Genomic DNA, 21,512 nt, shown 5'->3' with positions numbered 1-21,512 from the left:
GGAAATTGCCACCTTGTGAACCAAACTGCACTGGAAAGATTTGAACTTTTATTTTCTATGAATAAGCAGGTTGCAGATGCTCAAGGCAGAGGAAGAGCCAAGTGGCAAACAGCAAGGAGCCCCAGCTCTTCGTCCCCACTGATTCCCGAGCAGCAACATCTCTCCCAGTCTGGTCACCTTTTCACAGCTCTGTTATCCACAACATCTTAATTCTGTCCTCTAGACCTCCTGCACTTCCCATTAGGAAAGGCGGCCAACGGAGCGCTAATGAACAGTGACCAGCTTTCCCTCCCCAGTGCATAATTAGCACAACCTGTTCATGAGGACTGCCTCCTATTTCTTGGTCCCGGTGATTTTATCTCCTCCTGCTTCTGTGTGCTTCAGTGTGGGACAGAGACGGGTCAGACACAACCCTCCCAATCCTCCCAGACCAGCTGCAGACTTCTCACTTCTTGATGCACTGCCCAGATGTGGTGCAGCTTTTGTGGTGACACCTGTACTGGGTACTAAGAGCTCTGATGTTTACCCATACAATGTAATCACATGCTTCAACGGCAGAAACTCACACAAATACAACTTGCTGCTTATTCCCCCTAATTCCAGTTCCTCAACAAAGCTAGCATCTAAGGAAAGATTTTAGAAGCAGCAAACAAACAAGCAACATCGCATGGCTTTCTCCACTGACTGTGATTGCTTGAGCAATGCCTAAGGCATTCCTGCCCTCCTCCACCATGCTATGATCCATCATTTTCACATGGAGAAATACCTGGAACGCCCACACTGGCCCTCAACTATACGAGAGTTATGGAGGCATCCACGTAACTCCTTGACACTTCGTTTGTTTTCACTTTTCAGTTCATGCATTTGGCCTCTCCTTCCTCCTCCCCCAGAGGGAATCTTACTGCTGGGAAAACTCATGGAAAGGGAGACCTCCACCTTCTAAGTCACAAGAGCAGAAGCCAAGGAGAGGTGAACTGGACAGTACCAGCCCTGGCTTTAGTGAGTGGGCCCTCCTACCTCCCCTGGAGCTAAGAAAAGTATATAGCTTGTCCACTACAACCTTTATGACCTTGTGTCTGAGATCCCACTCCTGAGATTACACACAGAAAAGAAGCAGAGGGACAAAACTATAACACAAGGATCTTAGTTACAGCATTCACCTGCTCTCTCATATAAGTGGATGCAGACTTGGCACTCACATGAACACTGTGACATGCCACACAGTTTTAGAAATGACAATGAAGTGGGCCCGCTACATACCCTACTGTGAGAGTATCAGGAAAAGTCTCTTTGTTGCAAAGGATTTGTATTACTGTACTTTGCTTTACTGTAACACAACACTGGGGTAACATCACTTTACAAAACAAAGAGGTTTATTTAGCACACAGTTTTGGGGGGTCCAAGAGTAATAGCCCCATTGACTGGTTGACTGACTGGCCTCCAACGATGACCTCGAGTCAGATGGTGTCACAATCACTATCTGTAGCCCTGATTTGGCTTTTGGGGTTTGGGTGTTTAAGATTTATTTCATTTTTATGTAATGTATCTGTGTGTATGCATGCACATGTGCCTATGGGTGCCCTCAAAGGCTGGAAGGAGGGCATGGGATCCCCTGAGCTGGAGTTAAAGGTGGTTGGGAGCTGCCCAGTGTGAGTGCTGGGAACAGAACTCTAGTCTCCTGCAAGAGTAGAATCCCATTTTTGGCTTTGTTTTGTTCGGTTTTATTGAGTTTGTTTATTTTATTGTTGTTGTTTTTACATCCTGACCAACATTTCCCCTCTCTCCTCTCTCCCAAGCCCTCCCCCTGCCCCCCATCCACTCTTCTTCCTCTGTTTCTCTTCAGAAAAGGGTGGGCTTCCCATGTATATCAGCCAGCCATTTGCAGTGAGACGAAACACCTCCTCTCCTATTAAGGCTGGATGAGTCCACCCAGTAGGAGGAAAGGGTCCCAAAAGCAGGTAACAGAGTCAGAGTCAGAGACAGTCCCCATTCCCACTGTTAGGAGTCCCACAAGAAGACCAAGCTACACAACTGTAACATATGGTCAGTTCCATGCAGGCTCTCTGGTTGGCGGTTCAGTCTCTGTGAGCCCCTATGAGTCTAGACTACTTGATTCTGTGGGTTTTCTTGTGATATCCTTGACCCCCCCTGGCTCCCATAATCTATCCTCCTCATCTTCCACAGGTTTCCCCAAGATCCACCTAATGTTTGCCATTGGCTCTCTGCATTTAGTTGCTGGATGAAGACACTCTGATGACAGCTGGGCTAGGCATTAATCTGTTCTGGCTGGTATCACCCGTGGTTTAGATTTTTGACAGAGGGTTTTGCTATACAACCCAGACTGGCCTAGAATTCAAACTACATTACCTGGCTAGGAAATCATATTTTAACGCATAAAGCAAGTCAGCAGTTCAAGGCTGGACTTACTGCTATCAGGACCAGGAGAGATGGAGGTAGGTGGTCTCTACAAAGCTACCCCAACCCTTTTCAGGGTCACTTCCCTAGTGACGCAGGGACCTCCCACATCCTCTCCCAGCACTGCCATGCTGGGGACCCACTTTCCTCAAGGGTAAAACTCCACACAAACTACAGCACAAATCATGAGCTTTTATAAATGCTCAGACTTGTTTTGTTTGGGGTTTTCTTTCTGTTTTTCAAGACAGGGTTTCTTTCTGTAGTCCTAGGTGTCCTGGAACTCACTCTACTGTAGACCAGGCTTACCTCAAACTCACTGAGATAAGCCTGCCCCTCCCTCCCAGTCCTGGAATAAAGATGTATGCCGCCACTGCCTGGCAATGCTCAGACCTTCTATCACTGGAATTCTACACTAGGAATTGAGCTGAAGAAAATATTCCAAAAAGAAATATTTGGAAAAAAAGGAATGGCTTTATGAAAAACAGTATGCTCATGATGCACTCTAAGAACTTAAGAGGAGTGAAGGAAGAGTGATAAACAAGGGTGTGTCCAAACGGCCCCCCATCCCCCAGCCACAGCACTGTGCAGTGACTGGTGCTGAGGCTGACTGTGAGAAACAAGGGTGACTTCCTTCAAAGTTGCAGTCCTCTACTGGATCAGATTCTGTAAAATGAGTATTACCTAAAATCAACGGGCATAAAATGCCTCACAAACAATAATTTCTAATTTATAGTTATGTGTGTATGTGCATGCGCGCCTGTGTGTGTGTGTGTGAATACATGTGTGCTGCAGTGCATGTATGGAGGTCAGAAGACAACTTGTGGGAGTTGGCTCTCTCCTTCCACCATGTGAGATCCAGGGATTGAGCTCAGGGTACTATGCTCAGTAACAAGCTCCTTCACCCACTGAGCCATTCTACTGGCCCCCTCATAAATAAAAACCAAAGCACTAGCTTGACTGTATCAAGAGGGTTTCTTTAAGTAATCTTCTGTTCTTACAAGTAAGGACTACCAGTCACATGCGCCTTCATATGTTGGGGTGTGGGGTGGGAGTGCTAATTAACATGACTTGAAATCTGCATGGAAACAGAAGAAAATATAAAATACATGACACAGCAATTGCAACACATAACTAATGATGGTAAAACTAAGCTTAAAAGTGGACTTAATGGACTAAAATGAAAATAATGATCATGCTGGGTCTGTGGGATTTGGTGCTTCTCCCATTTAAAAGTTAATTGTATAAAGCACAGAAATAAGAGTTTTCTCAAGACAAATCAACTGGCCAGAGTGGCAGGACTCTGTGCTATCCGAGCACAGTGGCACACACCCATAGCCCCAGCACTGGGGAAGCCGAAGACCAGACTGGGCCATACATTAAGAACCTGGCTTAAAAATAATTCTACCATAGAATACATATGTGGACTCCTAACATGGGAGTATGCAATTCAGTATTGAGTGAGCAAATCATGAGCAGGCATAAGCTCACGTTCACATATATATTAGTTGTTTATCGCTTGCCTGAAAATAAAATCTTAAGCAAAAAATAAAAAATGTCAACACTTCCAAAAGAAACCAATCACAGTAACAAATTTACTCTCCATTTGGTTCTGAGATAAAATTACCAAATACCTTCACCTTCCTGAAATGGGGGCCAGTGAACATCCCCTGGAGGTCATCAACACCCTAAGCTTCCCCCCAGAGAATCTCAAAAATGCCCATATCAGCTCAGCCTGATGCAGCAGAGTGGGAAACACTCCCTCATCCCCAGATACCCGGCAGTACGTTAAGATCTGAGCACCAGTTGTTAATCTCGGCTACAGGCTGGAATTACCTGTGCAGTCTAGGTCTCTCCTCCAGAGAATCTAACTTAATTAGTCTGGAAGGTGGCCTGGACCTAATAGTTCCGTAAGTTTCTCCTAGTGACTGGAATGTGCAGCCAGGACTAAGCGGCATGTTTACTTCCTAAGCTCCTCAACCCGAGAATTCTCTATTAGAATGTTAGTTATATCTGAGCAACAGTGAGCTAGATGAACTCCTGAGAGTGACTGTAGCCTTGAGGTGGAGGGATAAATTACTTTCATGGACCAGTACTACTCACGGTGCCAGCTCTGGCTAAGGACATGGGCAGGGGCCTCTGACTCAGCAAATTTCAGCATTAGCTCTGCATAAAATCTACAAGAATGAAACTGTTTCACCCTGGCTTTCCAGAGAAGCACTAGGTTCAAAGTGGCCATGCAAGATGCCACACCCACAAGGGGAAGGGGCTCCTGTGTGGATAAGTTTCTCCTTCAATGGGGCCTGAGATACCTCACTCTGCCCCACAGTCTCAGCGTGAGCTGGGCATGGTGGCACACACTTGTAATACTGGTACTTGGGAGGCTGAGATAGGAGCACTCTGAGTTCAAGGCCAGATTAGGTTCAAAAACATCAAGAATGGTATGGGCTCTTGACCAAGATCTGTCTTTAAAAACACAAAACTAAAATGAAGCAAGACCAAGCTCACACCTGCCCTACATCATGCCACACTTCCATCTATACATGGCCAGGTACACAGGAGCACAGGAACATTCAGTCAAAAAGTTAAAGTCTGTGTTTATATACCCCACCCCTGTTCAACTCAAGCACCTAGGTTAAAATTGACCATGTTCTGTTTATTTCTAATTGACAAAGTTTAACACGTAGCATCCAATATTTGAAAGTAAACAAATGAACAAGGTTAGCTATCCGTTCTTGAACATTCTGGTAGCTCTAAACTGCAGGCGAGCAGCTTCCCCTAAGACTTGTTGCCTATCCTGATGTGTGCCTTGTCCTCATGCTTGGCCCAGCACACAAGTCCTGCCTTATGAATGGCTCTCCCTGCTCTCAGCTGCAAGTCATTAAAGACCTGGCTGCTGCTGCTACTAAGCACGACGCAAAGAAGGAGAAAGGCAGGACTCCCAGGTCATCACACTAAACAGGTAAAGTCAGTAGCCTGACTGAGGGGAGGCGGAAGGAAGGATGAGTGACAGCAGAGCCCCAGGGTAACTGGACACACAACAGGAGCTCAGAAGACCGTGTGGGTTATCAGGTCAAGAGGCCACTAAACACACAATCTGGAGTGCTTTTGCGGATGGTCCCGAGAAAAAGAACAAGGGTCTAAGGCAGGTGTTCATGGGTATAACACTGCCCCTTAGAGGTGAGGCTAAAGTATGTGGGCATGTCTGGCAGCACAGTGGGGCCAGCACATGGAGTACATTCAATTGGGGACATCTAAAGAACGTAGATGTGTTGCAGAGGAACCATCGTGGGAGTCTATAGTCACTGCCCACCAAGGGAGAACCTCCTCCAGCTCCCACATTCTCTCCTACAGTTCAGACAAGGAAAAGATGCCACCTCCTGGATGCAGGGAGCATGTGAGCCAGGCCTGAGAGTAAGAGAGGTACCTGCTTCAGGGGAGATGAGGTGAAGTAGACAGGCCTGGCCTTGGTCTGTCACAGACCCTCTAGTCGCCATGAGAGAAGATTGAGCCTGATAATGAAGCCAACCGCAAGGGGAAAGGGAGAGAGTGGAGAGAAACAGGTCTCCATGACATCTGGAGCTCTTCAGTTGTCTGGTTATCCCACTGCGCTTCTTGAGAGGGGCTTTAAAGCGGGCTTCTGTCACCCATGCATAACAGCTCTCACTAGCTAAAGCTGAAGTGGAGGCTTGAGGGATTTTCAGAAAGCACCATGTCCCAAAAGGCGACCAGAATAGTCTTCAGACAAGCAGCAAGCAAGTCTAAAAGCCCCCTAGGACAAAACTGTGCCCACAGAAGAGCCCAGCTGGAATTTCTCAGTGACAGTTAGGCCTGCTGACACCACCACTAGTCAGTCCTACAGTCACTTCATTCCCTCACCTAACCAACTTCACTGAGTGCCTACTGTGTGCCAAGCACTGTGTAAGAGGCAAAGGACACTAGGTGAGCATAAGAACACTGCCCTTCCCTCAGAGAACCTTTAGCCTAAATTCAGAGACTTCATGACAACACACAGTCACTGCCAGTAGAAACTGTGTTTAGCAATGCCAGTGCCTGAGCCAAACACCAGAGAGAAACCTTTCCTGGGTAGGTCATGATATACTGCAGGATACAACCTTCTGTAGTGCTGAATGTTTTGGTTTTTTGTTTTGGTTTGGTTTTTGGTTTTTCAAGACAGGGTTTCTCTGTGTAGCTTTGGAGGCTGTTTTGGAACTAGCTCTTGTAGACCAGGCTGGTCTCGAACTCACAGAGATCCACCTGCCTCTGCCTCACAAGTGCTGGTATTAAAGGTATGCCCCACCACTGCTCGGCTCTGCTGAATGTTCTTAAAGTGACAAGAAACAGAAAACCCAACTCCAATTCATTTCAAGAGCAATAGGGATTCATCAGCTCATGCTACGAGCTCCAGAGAGGCCTTCAAGAGTAGGCTGAGCTGGTGGCCCAGTGCATCCTTAAGACCTAGCTCTCTCAGCCACCTCTCTCCATCCCCAGCTGCTATACACCCTTCACCCTAAGGCAGTCTTCCCACATGGTAGTGCAATGGCCAAGGCAGCTCTAGTCTTCATGCCCCCACAGCAAATCACCCAAAGGAGAGAGCCATCCAATGGGCAAGAGGCAATCACTCTCCTCAGTTCCAAAGTCATTTCTCCATGGCAGAGTTAGACCACATGCTGTCTCTGAAGCAAGTCCAGTTTCCCGAAGCATCATGCTGGGGAGGATGGGATTGCCTGTACCAGATTAGACATGTTCAATTTGAGCTGGTGCCTGGAAGAGTGCAGCTTCTGTCCCAACCAAAGGGGTGGAGGGTGACTGATGTCACTCCTGGGTGTATCCAGAGGGCTGACTTGGGAGGGCCCACCCTGAATGTGGATGGCACTATTCCGAGGGCTAGGTGCCTACAGAGACGAACACGGAGGACAGTGCAAGCTTCCTGGCTCACTGGGTGCTGAGCCACTGTGCTCCACCATACAACTGTGGCCATGGTGGACTGGACCCTCTGAAGTCAGGGGCCAAAATCTAAGGTTGTTTCTGCCAGGTATTCAGTTAGAGCAACAAGTAACTATAAGCATAGTTACCATAGTTACCAGTGCTTCTGCTGCCCCTACAAAAAGTTTCTTTTGCCTTACAGAACAGATTGCAGCTATTCCTCTGGAGTATTTCGTTTGTTTTGTTACCTGGGACAGGGTGAGTGCTGGGATTCCAGGTATGCACCAGCACACTTGGCCGGATCACACTTCTTTTACCAAACAGAACTGAGCAGTAAAAGAGCTTCACAGAGAACAATGGATTTCCCCCTTCTCGAACTTCCATCTTAGTTTCTGTCTTTTGGGGGGCATGCTGGGTGTTGAACCCATGAACTTAACAGACGGCAGAGCAAGCTGCTGCCATACCCTAGCTCTGATACTGTCATTTTGGCCATAGGGCATTATCTCAAGCAGTTGCTACTAATTTATCAGCAAGGAAGTATTGAGTATGATTGCCTCCACTTCCTTTTTCCATGACAGACATTAGTAATCAATAAGTAATAGCAATCTTTTCCACTAAACCCAGATGAGAACACAGAATCCTTAACCAGATCCCAGAATCTGGCTTCTCCTGTCAGAGTAAGTGTTCAAACTGAAAAGATGGAAATGAAGAGGCCCAGACCCTTGGTTCCAAGGTTACCTCTATCTAGGACAGGCTCAGCATTCAGGCCAGTATCTCCTGTAACTTGGCCTTCTCAAGTCTGAGGATTTGCCTCCTGATAAAGACACAGTTTTAGGATGGATACTAAAAAATACACTGCCCTTGTCCCAGAGAGCAGAGTCTATAGTTCTCGGATGACCAATGGAAAAAAGCAGAGCTTGAGCACTCACAAAGAAAGTGAGATTTAGAGCTTTCATTGAGAGCCAAAGGTCTCCTAGGAGTGCCAGATGGAGGATCTGAGCAGGACTCCGAGGTCCCTGGTCTGTCCTTCCTGTATAGGTCTATGCCCTATAAGCTGTGCCATGCAGACCTCACTCTCACATACAAACACCGTTGTGGAAGATCTCACTGGCCAGCAGCCCAATAGGAACAATAAACAAGAGGGCACACACTGGCTGGGCAGGGCCGGAAAAGTAACAGCAGGGGAAGCTGATGGCCAAATGGAGGCCAGTGTCAAAGGCTCCCGGATGGTCTAGACAAAGAAAGGACTCCAAGATCCAGTCCAGCCCCAGAATCCAGAACTACCCACAGCCAAGGTAACAACAAGGAAGAAAGGAACTTCAACATGCTATCCATGCAGGGCCTAGAGCTGTTAGATGCCAGAAGAGCGCCATTACACCCAGATAGATGTAAAAAGCACCCACAGGCGGACAGGGTTAAATATTTGTGTCCCACCTGGTGATGTGTGAGGTTGTTTAACACTGGGGAATGGGTGAAGGAGAATCTGAGCTCAGCCCCACTTCTGCTGAGACGTGAGGAATCCCACTGCATACTCCTAGCCCCATGGAGCAACCTGCCACCACGACTTCCCCACTGTGATGAACTGTGAGGCACAATAAACCCCTCGTCCCTCGAGGTGCTCAACAGACACTTGGTCACAGCGATGACAAATCATCCAACAGGAGATTAAGTAACATCTCGCAACAATGCCAATCAGGGAGGGAACACACAAGCGCACTGCAGGCACCTGGAGGGCCTATCTGTTATGCTGTCTACTCCTCTAAGTACACCAGTCAAGACACTTTCCTCCTCCCTTCCACCTCCTCCCCTCAGGACCTACACAAGGCTGCTGCTACCAGATGCCACCAGTGCCTCTGTGTGGAAAGCCTATGGGAGAGCCGCACTAGAGTTCACAAAGGTGAAGGTTATGGACAGAGTCGCAGATATCACACCTGAGGAGAGCACCTCATTCTGTCTGCTACGGCAGCAGTCCCTCAGGTTTTGTCTGCCAAAGCACACTGACATCACTTGGGAACACACCTGAGAAGTTATGGGTGAAGTGACAGACTCAAGAGCAGAGTGTCCTGCACTGAGTGCTAGCCCAGCACACACAGCTTACGTGAGTACAGGATGATGCTGTGTGCCACCCACCCCACTGAACGTCTCAGGGGAGGAAGGACTGGAGCAACCTTACCTCTTGTTTGCACAGTGGGAGAGAAACCCTGACAACACATGGCAGTGAAGCAAGTCCCATAGAGGACACCGGAAGGAGCTCTCCAAACAATGCCTTAGAGACAATCCACCATTTGTCTTCCACAACGATTGCCCATCCCCTTGGCTGGCTAACTGTCAAAAGGACAGAAAACACGCACCCCACTCTTTGCCTAAAACATACAAACATGAACCCTTAGTTAGAACATGTGATAATAAGAAGATAAAACCAACTACATTCTGGCTCAGGTAACAAGAATGCCAGGTGAACAGTGGTTTCAGGCGAGGCTGACTGAGCAGCTCAGGTGCCACTGTCAGGAAGAGCTGGCCCTTCTCTCCCTCTCCTGTGTACTGCTACCCAGGATAAAAGTCTTCTCATAAAAGAACAAAGATCTACCAACTCCCAGCTTCCCTCCCATCCTGTAGGAAAGGGAATGCTGAGTCTTGCTCTTGACACCAGCTTGGCCACGCCCCCCTCTATGCTCCATAATGGTGGCTGAGGGAAGAAACAGCCGAGTGAAATGTCCATGGACAGCCTGGAAGGATGAAGAGCCACAGGGAACACTGGTGGAGTGTGAGGGTCTAACCAGCTGGGTCATGGATGCCCAGTATCTGACTAAATCTCATTTCTGGGTATTTGAGAAGTTGTTTCCTGGAAAATCATCATCTCATTTAGTGGACTAGGAAAAGCACTGGGCCCTCGCCAGGGAAACCAAGGGTCATCCTTCCAATGAGGTCTCTGCACAAAACAAAAGAACCAGGGGAAGGTCAATGCTCTCTCTGCCTGACTGCTGGAGCCAGGGGTGATCCTTTCCTGCCCCTGGGCTCCTAGCTGTCAGTCTGGACAGATAGCAGCAGTTCTCAGCTTTGCAGGCCTTCAGAGCACACCACTGGCTTTCCCAGGCCTCCACTCGCAGACTAGACTAGGAAAACTTCCAGGCACTCAAATCATGAATCAATACCTCAGGACAAGTGGAAAGGTATAGCAATCTTGTTGGCTCTGCTTCTCTGGAGGGTCCCTGTGGCCTCAGAAGGAAGCCAAAGCCTAGTGAAGGTGGTGGGTAGCCTTTGAGATGGCTCCTGGTGGTCATACCCCAGTGTCATTCCCTCCCACACTGCCAGTGCTGGTCTGTGTAACCACAGAACACAGCAGGAACAACAGTGTACTCTCAAGATACAGAAACCTGGTGATGTCCATCTGGGGCATGCTCTTTCTCTATGGAACTGCCTTCAAAAGCCTTCACATCAGGGACACAAGGCCTCTTGTTGACAGTCAGACAGACACACTCAGGATAGTAGGCCCCCTAGTCCAAGCTAAGCCTTCAAGTATACCAACTCTGGCCAGCAACTCGACCTCTACCTTCTGAAAGACCCTCTCCCAGTTGCAGACTCCTAGCTCACAGAAATTATGGAAATTCTAAACACTTGCTGTTTCAGAAGACCAACTTGGGAGACAATTTGTCACATGAGACAGCTAACACAAGGAACAGAGGAAGAAAATGTTCCCAGAGTGACACAATGACCTTAACCCTGTCTCCCTAAGTCCATGTGTGGAAGCAGCTATTAGGAACTGATGGGGGCCTGGACAGACAGCTGGCTTATCACTTAAGGGTACCTGTTGCTTTTGCAAAGGTCCAAAGTCCAGGTCCCAGCACCCATGTAGAGGCTCATAACTTTCAGGAACTCCGGTTCTAGGGAATCCAACACCCTCTTCTGGCCTCCACAGGCACCAGGAATACACTTGGTACACTTGATACATAAACATACATGAAAGCAAAATATTCATACATATAAAAAATTTAAGTAGTTTTAAAAAAAGAACTGATCAGGTTACAAGGGCTGGGCATCACCAGTGACTTAGCACCAGGCATGTTTGTCACAAAAGCAAGTCAGCTGCCTCTTCCCTCACATGAACTCTCTGTGACATGCTGCCCTCTATCATGCTCTGACATGCCAGAAGGCCCCCGCCAGGTGCAGCCCCTCAACTCTAGCCTTCCCAGCTTCTAGAACTGTAAGGTAGTTATTTCTGTGGTGTTCTACTCCCACAGGACCAGAGACTAAGACACTTCCTTCAAACGGACTCCTCATGTAAATCTATATCTTTTCTTTTTTCACATCTGTTGCCCAGCTGGAAGCAAGTCAACCAATTATTTAGAGGGGTACGACTTACACAACCTTAACTGCACCTGATTGCACTGCACAAGATACACGCCCTCACTCTTTGTTGAACCATGGTAAATGAGGAAAGTCATTAATTTTGAGCAAAAGGAATATCAAATGCTAAATCAGCTCAGTGGTGTGTTTGTTTCACCATCATGTACCCAAGGCTAATAAAACACATGTGCACACCAATAGACTCCGAGTGAGTACTCAGAACAGACTAACTTAGCTCTTCATCCTTCCTGCCTTGTTGGTATTAGAATATACCTTTGATTAGGCAAGGTTTCAGTAACCAAAATCAATAAAAAGTGATGGTAGTTAATATGTATTACCCATGTAGGAAGTGCATTTACTGAACCAGAAAAAAAAATGGTCTATCTTTTCCCCATTTTACAACTAAGAAACTGAAAGAGAGGTTAAAGCTCACCCACAGTCACATAGCTAGCAGGGAACAGAACTGCACTCTGACCATGAAGTTCAATGCCAGAACCTGCCCCTATACCACTAAGCTTCCTGCATTATAAATCCTGCCACCTGAGCTGAGGAGTCACATTGTGGGCTGAGAGAGAGGGAGCCCAGAACATACATGAGCCTCAGCCTATAATAGTCACTGCCCCCGTGACTGTGCCACACAGCCTTCTCTGTTCCCAAGCGACAGGTGTCTGAGAAGGTCCGCTTGCCCCCCCCCCCCCACTGTGGCTAGCTGCTCAGGGTGTTTTCTCCCACTTTCTCTTTGTGGAATATTCGTGCACTTTACAAAATGTCCTTCCACCTGCAAACTGCCAACTTCCAACCGTAAACTGCTTTTCATGCATACCTGGGAAGGCTGCAGACTATAAGACTGGCTTCTCTGTCCCACGTGTAGGATAAGGTTTTCCCTAGGACTACCATAGTAAAGAGCACTCAGTATGAAACACGTGCACAGCAGCTTGTAGAGCTCCACAGGCTTCCTCCTCTGTCTCCATCAGCACAGATGAGAAGCACACTCTGACGGCAGCTCAGCAAGGCACCAGAAACACATTTCCAGGAACTGAGCCAGGGCTCAAGGCTAAGCTGACTTCCTAACACAAGCCAGAAAAATGAAGTGCTGATAGCCCTGCCTGCTACTGATGCTCAGAGCAGGGTCTCTGAAGACTTCAGTCTGTAGAGCCAACATGACACCGCAGAGCTCCAGTGAGGTCAGGTGAGATGAGAGACCAGGTGAGGAAACGTGAGGAAATGTGCGATTAGGAACCAGACTCTCTTCTGCCTCTGACCTGGTTCTGATGCCCTAGAGCAGGGGTTCTCAACCTTCCTAATGCTGCCATGCTTTAATACAGTTCCTCATGCTGTAGTGAACCCCCAACCATAAAATAATTTTCTTTGCTACTTCATAACTATAGTTTTGCTACTGTTTGTTATGAGTCGTAATATAGATATGTGAGTTTTCTGATGGTCTTAAGTGACCCCTGTAAAAAGGTTGTTCAACCCCCTCACACAGGTTGAGACACACAGGTTGAGAATCACGGCCCTAGAGATACATGTTAGGATGCAAAGGGGAGAAGTTCAAGAAGCAGAATGCAGACAGGAGGGCCACATGACTGTGACAAATTACAGACACATGAAAATCACTCACACCACAACACCTAACTCTGGATGCTTGGCAGAGCCTCTGGACATGCTTCCCCCAAGCCCTATTCAAAAGCAGTTTCAAAGAACCATCAGTGTTAATGGTTTTAAACAAACACATCCCCCACAATATCCTGTTCTAGTAAGTGTCCCTTGGTGTGGCCATGTTTGGGGAGGTTATAGAACCACACAGCCCAGGAAGCAGAAATGGGTCTTGAAGATTATACCCACTTCTGGTACCAGGATGAGCCCTTTGCTTCCTATTTGCTGCAGTGATGTAAGCAGCCACACTGCCATTTCCGGTATGTTGTGGTGATGTAAGCAGCCACACTACCACTTCCTGTATGCTGCAGTGATGTATGCAGCCACATTACCATCCCACAACCATGTCTTCCCTAAAAGATGAATTGAAATCCCCTGAATCCTTAAGACAAAATCAGCCATTCCTTCCCTAAGTGGCTTAGAGCAATAAGACAAGTAGCTAATACAGCCAAGAAACTGCTCAGCTCACCTAAAATGGGAAAAAAACTAGAAACAATCCAAATACTAAATTGACCAATTAGTGTGGTCAATTTAATGCTAGGCTACATCAATTCCATGAAATACCGCATACAGGTCTATTAAAAAAATGGTTAACCTCAAATCTGCCTTTATAGTGAAAAATGGATGAAGGAGGTGAAAAGAAAAGTGATGGGTGTCAATTCTAAGTGCATGGATAAGTGTGTCCACAGAAGAACAAACTCAGGAAAACCTGATGTTTTCATAGGAGTTGCCATTCTTAAGTCATCACATTTTGTTTAATAAGATATAAACAATATCAAAGAAAAACTTAAGTAGGGGCTCTTAAATAAAAATAGGCTCAACAGTATTTATAATTAGAGAAATATAATTTTCTCCTTGATATTATGGGACCCAGAACTTTGTTGCCCTGAAAACATAGCTGGGAGCAGCACCATTCCCCACAATGTTGTGGGGCCCATGCAGGACCTGTGAAGGGCACAGCCTGCACATGGCTGGGGACACAATGCCGTGTACTCAGGTCATGTGTTGGGGGTATCACAGAAGACTGAAAACCTTAACGTCCAGCTATTGGCAGACTGACTAAACCAATCCTGGTGCAGTCAGACCAGAACACATTGGGAGCTACTAGCAAGAGGATGGCAGCCCTGGGCACACTCACACAGAACCCTACCCGGGATGTAGAAAGCTGTACAGAAGAGGGAAGGAATATGCATGTGTGCACACATCAGCCTCGGGCATACAGAGCATCTCTGCAACTGGTTAGAGTTAAGCAGGCAAGGAGCAAACTGAGCAGCAGACAAAGGAGAATGCCCATCAGTTGACCTCCTTATTTTGAAACATACGCATGTGCACTACTCATTCAAAGAAGCACATCAAATGAAAATACAGAAATGTAACTTCCTTTGGTATGCCCTTTTCATTTAACTAAAAATGTGAGTGAGGTGTGGTGGCACATGCCTGTAATCCCTGAACTTAGAGGCCAAGGCAGGAGGATTCCAAGTTTGAGGTCCACCTAGGCTACATACATAGCACAACCTTTTCTCAAAAGCAAACAGACAGAAGATATGTGTGGAACTGTGGCTATACATGCTTCTCTCCATCCCTTGCCCTGTCTACCTTGCCAGCGCCTGGACCTTTGTGGTATGGCGCTCCTGCTGCTCTGTCACCTTCCTTTTCAAGGCGTCCACCTCTTGCCGGAGTGCAGCTGAGTGCTCCATCTCACCGTCGAGGAGATTCCGCAGCGACCTGGAAAAGAGGGCCCCACAGTTCAGAGGCTGTTTGTCCAGCCCGCGCAGAGGGCGATGCAGTTCTCCATCTCTGCACAAACCAAGTGAGCTGGCGCTAGCAGACAGCAAGCCTGAGTACAGTAACTGCAATGAGCCCCAGGGCAGTCACCTGTCCTCAGACTCCTTGCTCCTGTGACAGCTGAGATCAAGGGGAAACAAGGAGCTCAGCAAGTGCCAGGGAGGTGCTTTTAAAGACTCCATTCAAAGATGCAGCAGTTAAGCACAAGTTCTGACATAGCCTCAATGGGTAACAGATTTCACAAAGGGAAGGGTGTCAAAACAGGCCAAATGAATATTCTGCAGCAGAAAAACAGAATACCTGCTCAGATTCCCTGATGGACATTTCATCCTGCTTCCACCCCCTGCCCAGACCAGGACTTACAGTCCACAGCCACCTCCATGATGAACTAGTGTGTTTGGCATCCTTTTGAGTATATATTAGCACCACGTTATCCTATATTCCTATACTTTTTAGCCTTTATAAAATGCCCATTTGCATATACATTTCTTGTCTCCAGAAAATGACCAGGGGTAGCAATTATTCTAGAAAGGATCACAGGTTACCACCCTGAGGTAAATCAAATATGGAGCTACTTCACTGTATCTATGCGGCTCTTTCTAGAAAAGCAACTGTGATGTATTTGCAGATCACATCCAGAGGACGCCTGCCATGAACATCAGGGTGCATCAAATGTACCAAGCTCCCACAGTGCCCAACCACTACTGAGCTCTCCAAGACCCGTAGTGTTCACTGAGAGCTCGGAGAAGATTCCCCTCCTGGAACATGCTACCCTGAGAAACATCCTGGGGGATTCTGTCTGGGAAGAAGAAATCAACACGCAGTGGTTGCCATTCTTCACAAGCTAAGATAAACCCTATGGCTGCTTCACTTCCGCTAGACCAAAGAAATGAACCTTGCAGTGGCCAGAAGCCTTCTGTTGAGAATGCATGTGAGCTGGAAGTGGTGCTGTCTAGACTTCTAATAACAGCCTCTGCCGGTTTGGAAATTACACTTATTTGCCTTTGTATGGTTCCACAAAGGATGAAGAGCAGCTTGTCAGTTAGATCCGAAATAAGGTCTAAGAGAGAACTGTGACTGCTGTCACCAGTAAAGAACAGGAGGTGACCTGAACACATGCCCACCACCTCCCTGAGTCAGGCAGCTGACTAGTGCCCAAAGGCTTTTGTGAATTACCTCAGGTAAGCCTGCCACTGGCCACCCCAACATCATTCTCTAGCAGGGAGAATGGTCAACTTCTGACACTTGCATGGTAGCAACTGGCAGTATCTAGTATGGGTTTCAATAGCAAAGGAAGAAAAAAATTAAGAAACACTTTGCCTCTTGGAGTTGACCATTGGGTTTTGGCCGAATTAAAAGAATTCAAATGTCATCATATCCCAAGAATCCCCAATTTGAGAGGGACTGAACACAGAATATAGATTCTCAGTTAAAGGTCACTTTGAAAGTATTTGAGGGGGCAGGGAGTTGAATAGAAGTGGTATGGCATTTGTTCTGAAGTGATAACACTATTTTAAAATTGACCATGGCAATGGCTGCACATATCTGAGAAGAGATGAAAAACCATTGAATTGTGGGTATGTCAGTGAGTGCTGTCAATAAGGGCTGCTCCTCAACATTGTTCTGTGTTGGGAGGTGGCACCACTGCTGTCCCCATCCCTTGTTATATGCAAGCCACAGCAAAGTGGCCTATTCCAGAAAAGTAAGAAATCTGTTAAGATCCAAGCACTCAAGTCACGCAACTCAAAACTGTCTGTAACTCCTGCTCCAAGGCATCCAGTCCCCTCTGCTGGCCTCCATTCACATCTATCTACACACACACACACACACACACACACACACACACACACACACACACACACACACACATGCACGCACACACACATGAGAATTTAAAGTAATAATAACAATAATAAAACAAGTTGTCAGTCACAGCTATGGCAGCAAGGCACCATTCTCTCCATCCATTCACTCTGCCACTGGGGACAGAAATGTCAGAGAAAAAGGCTGCCATGATGTCACAGTACCCATTCTCTTCTTCCAATTCATCCTTTCTGTTCATCATGGCCACGATGGCTTGGCGTAGTTCATCTGAGGGAAGAAAGCAAAGGCAATGCTTATGAGCAGATGGTTCTGTTTGCTGCCCCCTTGCCTCTCTACAGTACATGCCGTTAGAGATGGCTTGTCTAGGTAAGTTCCCTGCTCCCTAGCAAGACTTCTTTTACAGCCTCAGACAATCAGTGGGCTCAGCTGTCACTTCCATGCACACAAACAGAAGGGCAAGACAAGATGAAAATAACATTTGTGTTGGGAGGAAAGGTGGGTTCCTGGAAGAACAAACTTCAGCTTGCAAATTCTGAGTGCTTTCCCAAGTCTCTGTTCCTGAACAATATCTGTTGTGAGCACTGAATTGCTCCTCTTACAGCTATTTATCAGCCCAGACATGGGGCCAGGTAGTACATGCTTACATAAAGACAGTCTGTCAAGATTAACAAACATCTGGCTCTCCTACACTACCTTCTGAGGGTAGTATACAGCTTACATGGGACTACGTTCAATACACAGTTCTCTCATACATGGAAGCATTCAAGGATAGGAAGTGACAATACGCATCCACACTTCCGATTTCCATCAAACTTAACTACTGGTGCTGTGCTGAAGGTATGGCCAGATCTTAGCTGCATCTCAAGATCTGGAGATCACAGGGTTGTTTTATCTGTTTCCTTTACCTGATTTCACCTTATGATGGCTGCTAGGAAGTGCAGGGCCCAAATCACATATCTAGCAGCAGTCTGTACTATGTCCAAGCATGTACAATATGTCTAGAACCAGCTACATGAACCCAAGCAATGATGTCACAACAGACATGCCCATAGGCTCAGTAGTCAGCTTCGGCTTTAAGAATAGAGGCATTGATGCTACTAGCAAATTTCCTCAATTTTAAAATCTTTCACAATACAAAAAAGTATCTAGGAAACACCTTTCCATAAAAGTTAGTAATAAGAATTCAAGATCATGAGACTGACAAAGAAGAAGGTCATTAGTCTATGGTCCAATCAAGCAGCCCTGAAAAACAGATAGAAGATGCTAGGAGAAGGCCTAGAGCAGGAAACAGGCAGGACTGAGCCATTGAACACTCAACCATGCTCTGCCTAGAACCACAATGCCCCAGGGTTCATCCATTCACCCACTCATTCATCTACCACGAACACACAAGGTTCAAGTAACTTCCCAAGGGAAGAGTCAGGCTTCCACCTGGCCTAAGGAAGGAAAGGTCCCTCCAAGGAAGGTTCCTAATGGAGAATAACTACAGCCATCACAGGCCTATGTAAAGCCGACTCAGTGAGGTTTCCCTGGTCACCACGGTCCCTGCTCAGAGCCTCACTTCAGAGTCTCAGCCTCTCTGTGCCCTTCCTCCAGATGCAGAGGTGCAACATCCTTCTCACTTCCCTGGGAGCCGGAGCATCAGATGAAAGTGAGACATCTTTGAGGGAGTGCCTCTCACAGGCTATAGCAGGAAGCACAGAAGGACCTGCTACTACGATGTAGAATTTTATTCTAATTGATAATCTATAGAGGAAAAACAAAACAAGTAATTTATCCCCATGCCACTGTGGCCATGAAGGAAAATAAAACCAGCCAGGTTCACTGTTCTATTGGCACCAGGGAGGACAAAGCATTGTGGGCTCAGTCTTCAGGCAAGCCAGGCCAGTGCTGTGAGCCCTACGGACATCGGCTTGGCTACTCATCCACTCCAAGGTCAGCATGGATTCTGAATTTTCCTCCAGGCTTTCTTCCTCACTGGAGTTCTTGGCAAAGGGAAAGGATGCTCACAGTCTATCTGGAGCTGGAGGCACAAAATCTCCTAATTCAAGATCCTGCACTGTTTTCCAGCAGCCCTGTCTGCCCTCCTCCACTCTGCAGTAACACATCTGGTTTACACTCACACACTGCGTGTGCTGTACCCAAGGTGGGACCAGAGTACAAAGAGGACAGTGAGGGCATCTCCACCACTGTGTACTCAGCGATGAGTGGCCAGGACTAGGCAGGGCAGGTACTGTCACACTGACAAGCACTGTCTCTCCATTTTGCTCCACCCCTCCCAGAAGGCACAACTGATCCACATAAGCACACCCCTGGGCATCTGTGTTCAACCCCTGTCCCCAGCTCAGCCACAGTGACAGCATCTGTCTAGCTGGAGGCCAACTAAGGGGTCTCCAAATGATCTTGACTGCACTATTGTTGCCCAAGCCATGGTCAGACTTTCCCTTTAAGATGGAAGTTATTACACACAGGTGTTATCCCAGATTTCCTGGTCAGAATCCATCTTTCTTCAGGTTAAATCCCCCACTTACATTCTTAGATGAGAAAATCCCAGCTCATGTAAGAATCCCAGGCCCTAGTGGCAATGAGCCTCTTTTCAAAAGCTTCCAACACCCCTTGCCCCTCAGCAGCTACAGGGTAGAAAGCTGTGAGTCACCTTGGTCTTCCTTGTACACACAGAATATTAAACATAGAATACCATGCTGCACATCTCAATGCCTGGGATCCCCTCTCACTACATATTTGGCAAAGGTGTTTGGATTTGATTCCAGAAAAATGAGTGGTCAGGGAGACCATTATGATCTAACTTTCATACTTCTAAAACCAACAGCAAAGCTTTGAATGACAAATGTCACATTTTTCTCTCATATGTGGAGATACATTTGCGTGTATCTGTGTGTGTGTGTGTGTGTGTACATCTGTGTCTGTGAGTTTATCTGTGTGTCTGTGTCTGCATGTGTGTCTGTGTGTATGTGTCTATATCTGTGTGTGTGTGTGTGTGTGTGTGTGTGTGTGTGTGTGTGTGTGTGTGTGTGTGTGTTATGGAAAGACTACTAGGAGAGGAAATGAAAAGAGAAGCAGGGGTAAGAAGGTAACGCAATATATGTGGCGAAAAAGCAGGAGGGGTTATTCAATTGAGGAAGGAGATGGGGGAGGAAAGAGGGGGGAAGTATAATGACATATAATTATGAAAATGGCACAATGAAACTCATTACACTACATGCTAACTATAAATGAATAAATAATACATACATACAGAAATCCATGACAATAATAGCACTTTCTATGAAGCTACAATACTTCTGCCCAGCAAGCCTTGTTTCTAGTCTCACAACCTCCTGTGGAGAGCAATCAATAGCACAAAGCAGGAAACAGATTGTGACAGTCCCTTCAGAATTCCCAGTGTCTCAAACCTGTACCACCCGCAATGGTGGGTACTGTCCTGGTGGGTGGATGTAAAGGGCAAGAGGAAGCTCAGATACGGATTCCAGTAGCTTCCATTCCAGGGACAGAAAGTACACAGCAAGTTGCTACTAACAGGTTCTGGAGCCAGCAGCCCTAAATTTGAGCCCCACTCAGCCATGTGCCTCAGGCAACCTTGACAGATTTCTATCTTTGCAAACTACAAATTGGAATTGTGCCTCATTCGCCACAGTATGGCTGGTATCAAGCAAGGGCAGCCATTCAGTTTCAGCACTTATGGGATGTAGTCTCTGCAGTCAGGTGCTGGCCTCAAATCGCAGATCCCTACCTGAGGATGCTGTTTAGTGTTCTTCTCTGAGAACCTTAAGGATAAATGTGATCTTAACAGTCTGTTTAATCAGGCACGGTGTCACACACCAGTAATCCCAACATTGGAGTGGTAAAGACAGCAGGGCCAAGAGTTCAAGGCCATACTTTGCTACATAGGGAATATGAGGCCAGCCTGGGCTACATGAGACCCTGTCTCAACAGTAACCAGACAAACCCAGTCACTATTTCACAGAAATACTGCAAGGATTAAATAAGGCAATATTAAATGAGGTACCTAGAACACAGTGGAATTTAACAGGCATTACGGATGGGTCTCACTATCCCTTTCCCTTCAGTTGCAAAGGACAGAAAGGTGGAAACGCGGTACCAGACACTGCTCACAAGTGTGGGTCGTTTATGTAGAGCTATTTGTGGGAGACATGGGATATACTAAGCTCCTGTGCACCTCAACCTTGGATGATAAAAAGAAACCATTGAAAATGTTCCCTGCTATAGAGCAGCAGACCAGATAAAAGAGATCCCTCAAGGGTCAACACCATCCAATGGGCCATGTGGGCACACCAGGCCAGCCACTGGTGCACCACTTAGAAGACACTGATCAAGTATCTGGATTCTGGATTCTTAGAGCCAGGAAGGGGGAGTCTGGATAGGGACATTCCGACTTGCAGCTGAATGTTACATTCTATGGGTGAATCTTGAAGAACTGTTCCCCAGAACCACACAGAATACTCAACCAGCAACAGCAGCCTCCAATAGTTACAGGAGAGCCTGCCCAGCAGCTCGATATGCAGAAGCCTGTGAGCAGCAGCAGG

General features: G+C 46.9%; 1 protein-coding gene across 1 annotated transcript in view; it reads right to left on the bottom strand.

The window, feature by feature from the left end:
• The window catches only part of LOC101824396 (sorting nexin-29), a 287,724-nt gene extending 270,419 nt beyond the window's left edge, over nucleotides 1–17,305 (bottom strand). Inside the window, exons 1-2 of the mRNA XM_040730665.1 lie at nucleotides 17,151–17,305; nucleotides 14,935–15,063 (exon numbers count right to left, since the gene is read on the bottom strand). Coding sequence (XP_040586599.1) covers nucleotides 14,935–15,063; nucleotides 17,151–17,290 — 269 coding nt within the window. The 5' untranslated portion in view covers nucleotides 17,291–17,305. The remainder of the gene's footprint in view (nucleotides 1–14,934; nucleotides 15,064–17,150) is intronic.
• Nucleotides 17,306–21,512: the final 4,207 nt, after the last annotated feature.

The sequence above is a fragment of the Mesocricetus auratus genome, unplaced genomic scaffold, assembly GCF_017639785.1.
Source record: "Mesocricetus auratus isolate SY011 unplaced genomic scaffold, BCM_Maur_2.0 Super-Scaffold_100024, whole genome shotgun sequence".
NCBI classification, from domain to species: Eukaryota; Metazoa; Chordata; class Mammalia; order Rodentia; family Cricetidae; genus Mesocricetus; species Mesocricetus auratus.
This window is presented reverse-complemented; position numbering and strand designations above follow the sequence as displayed.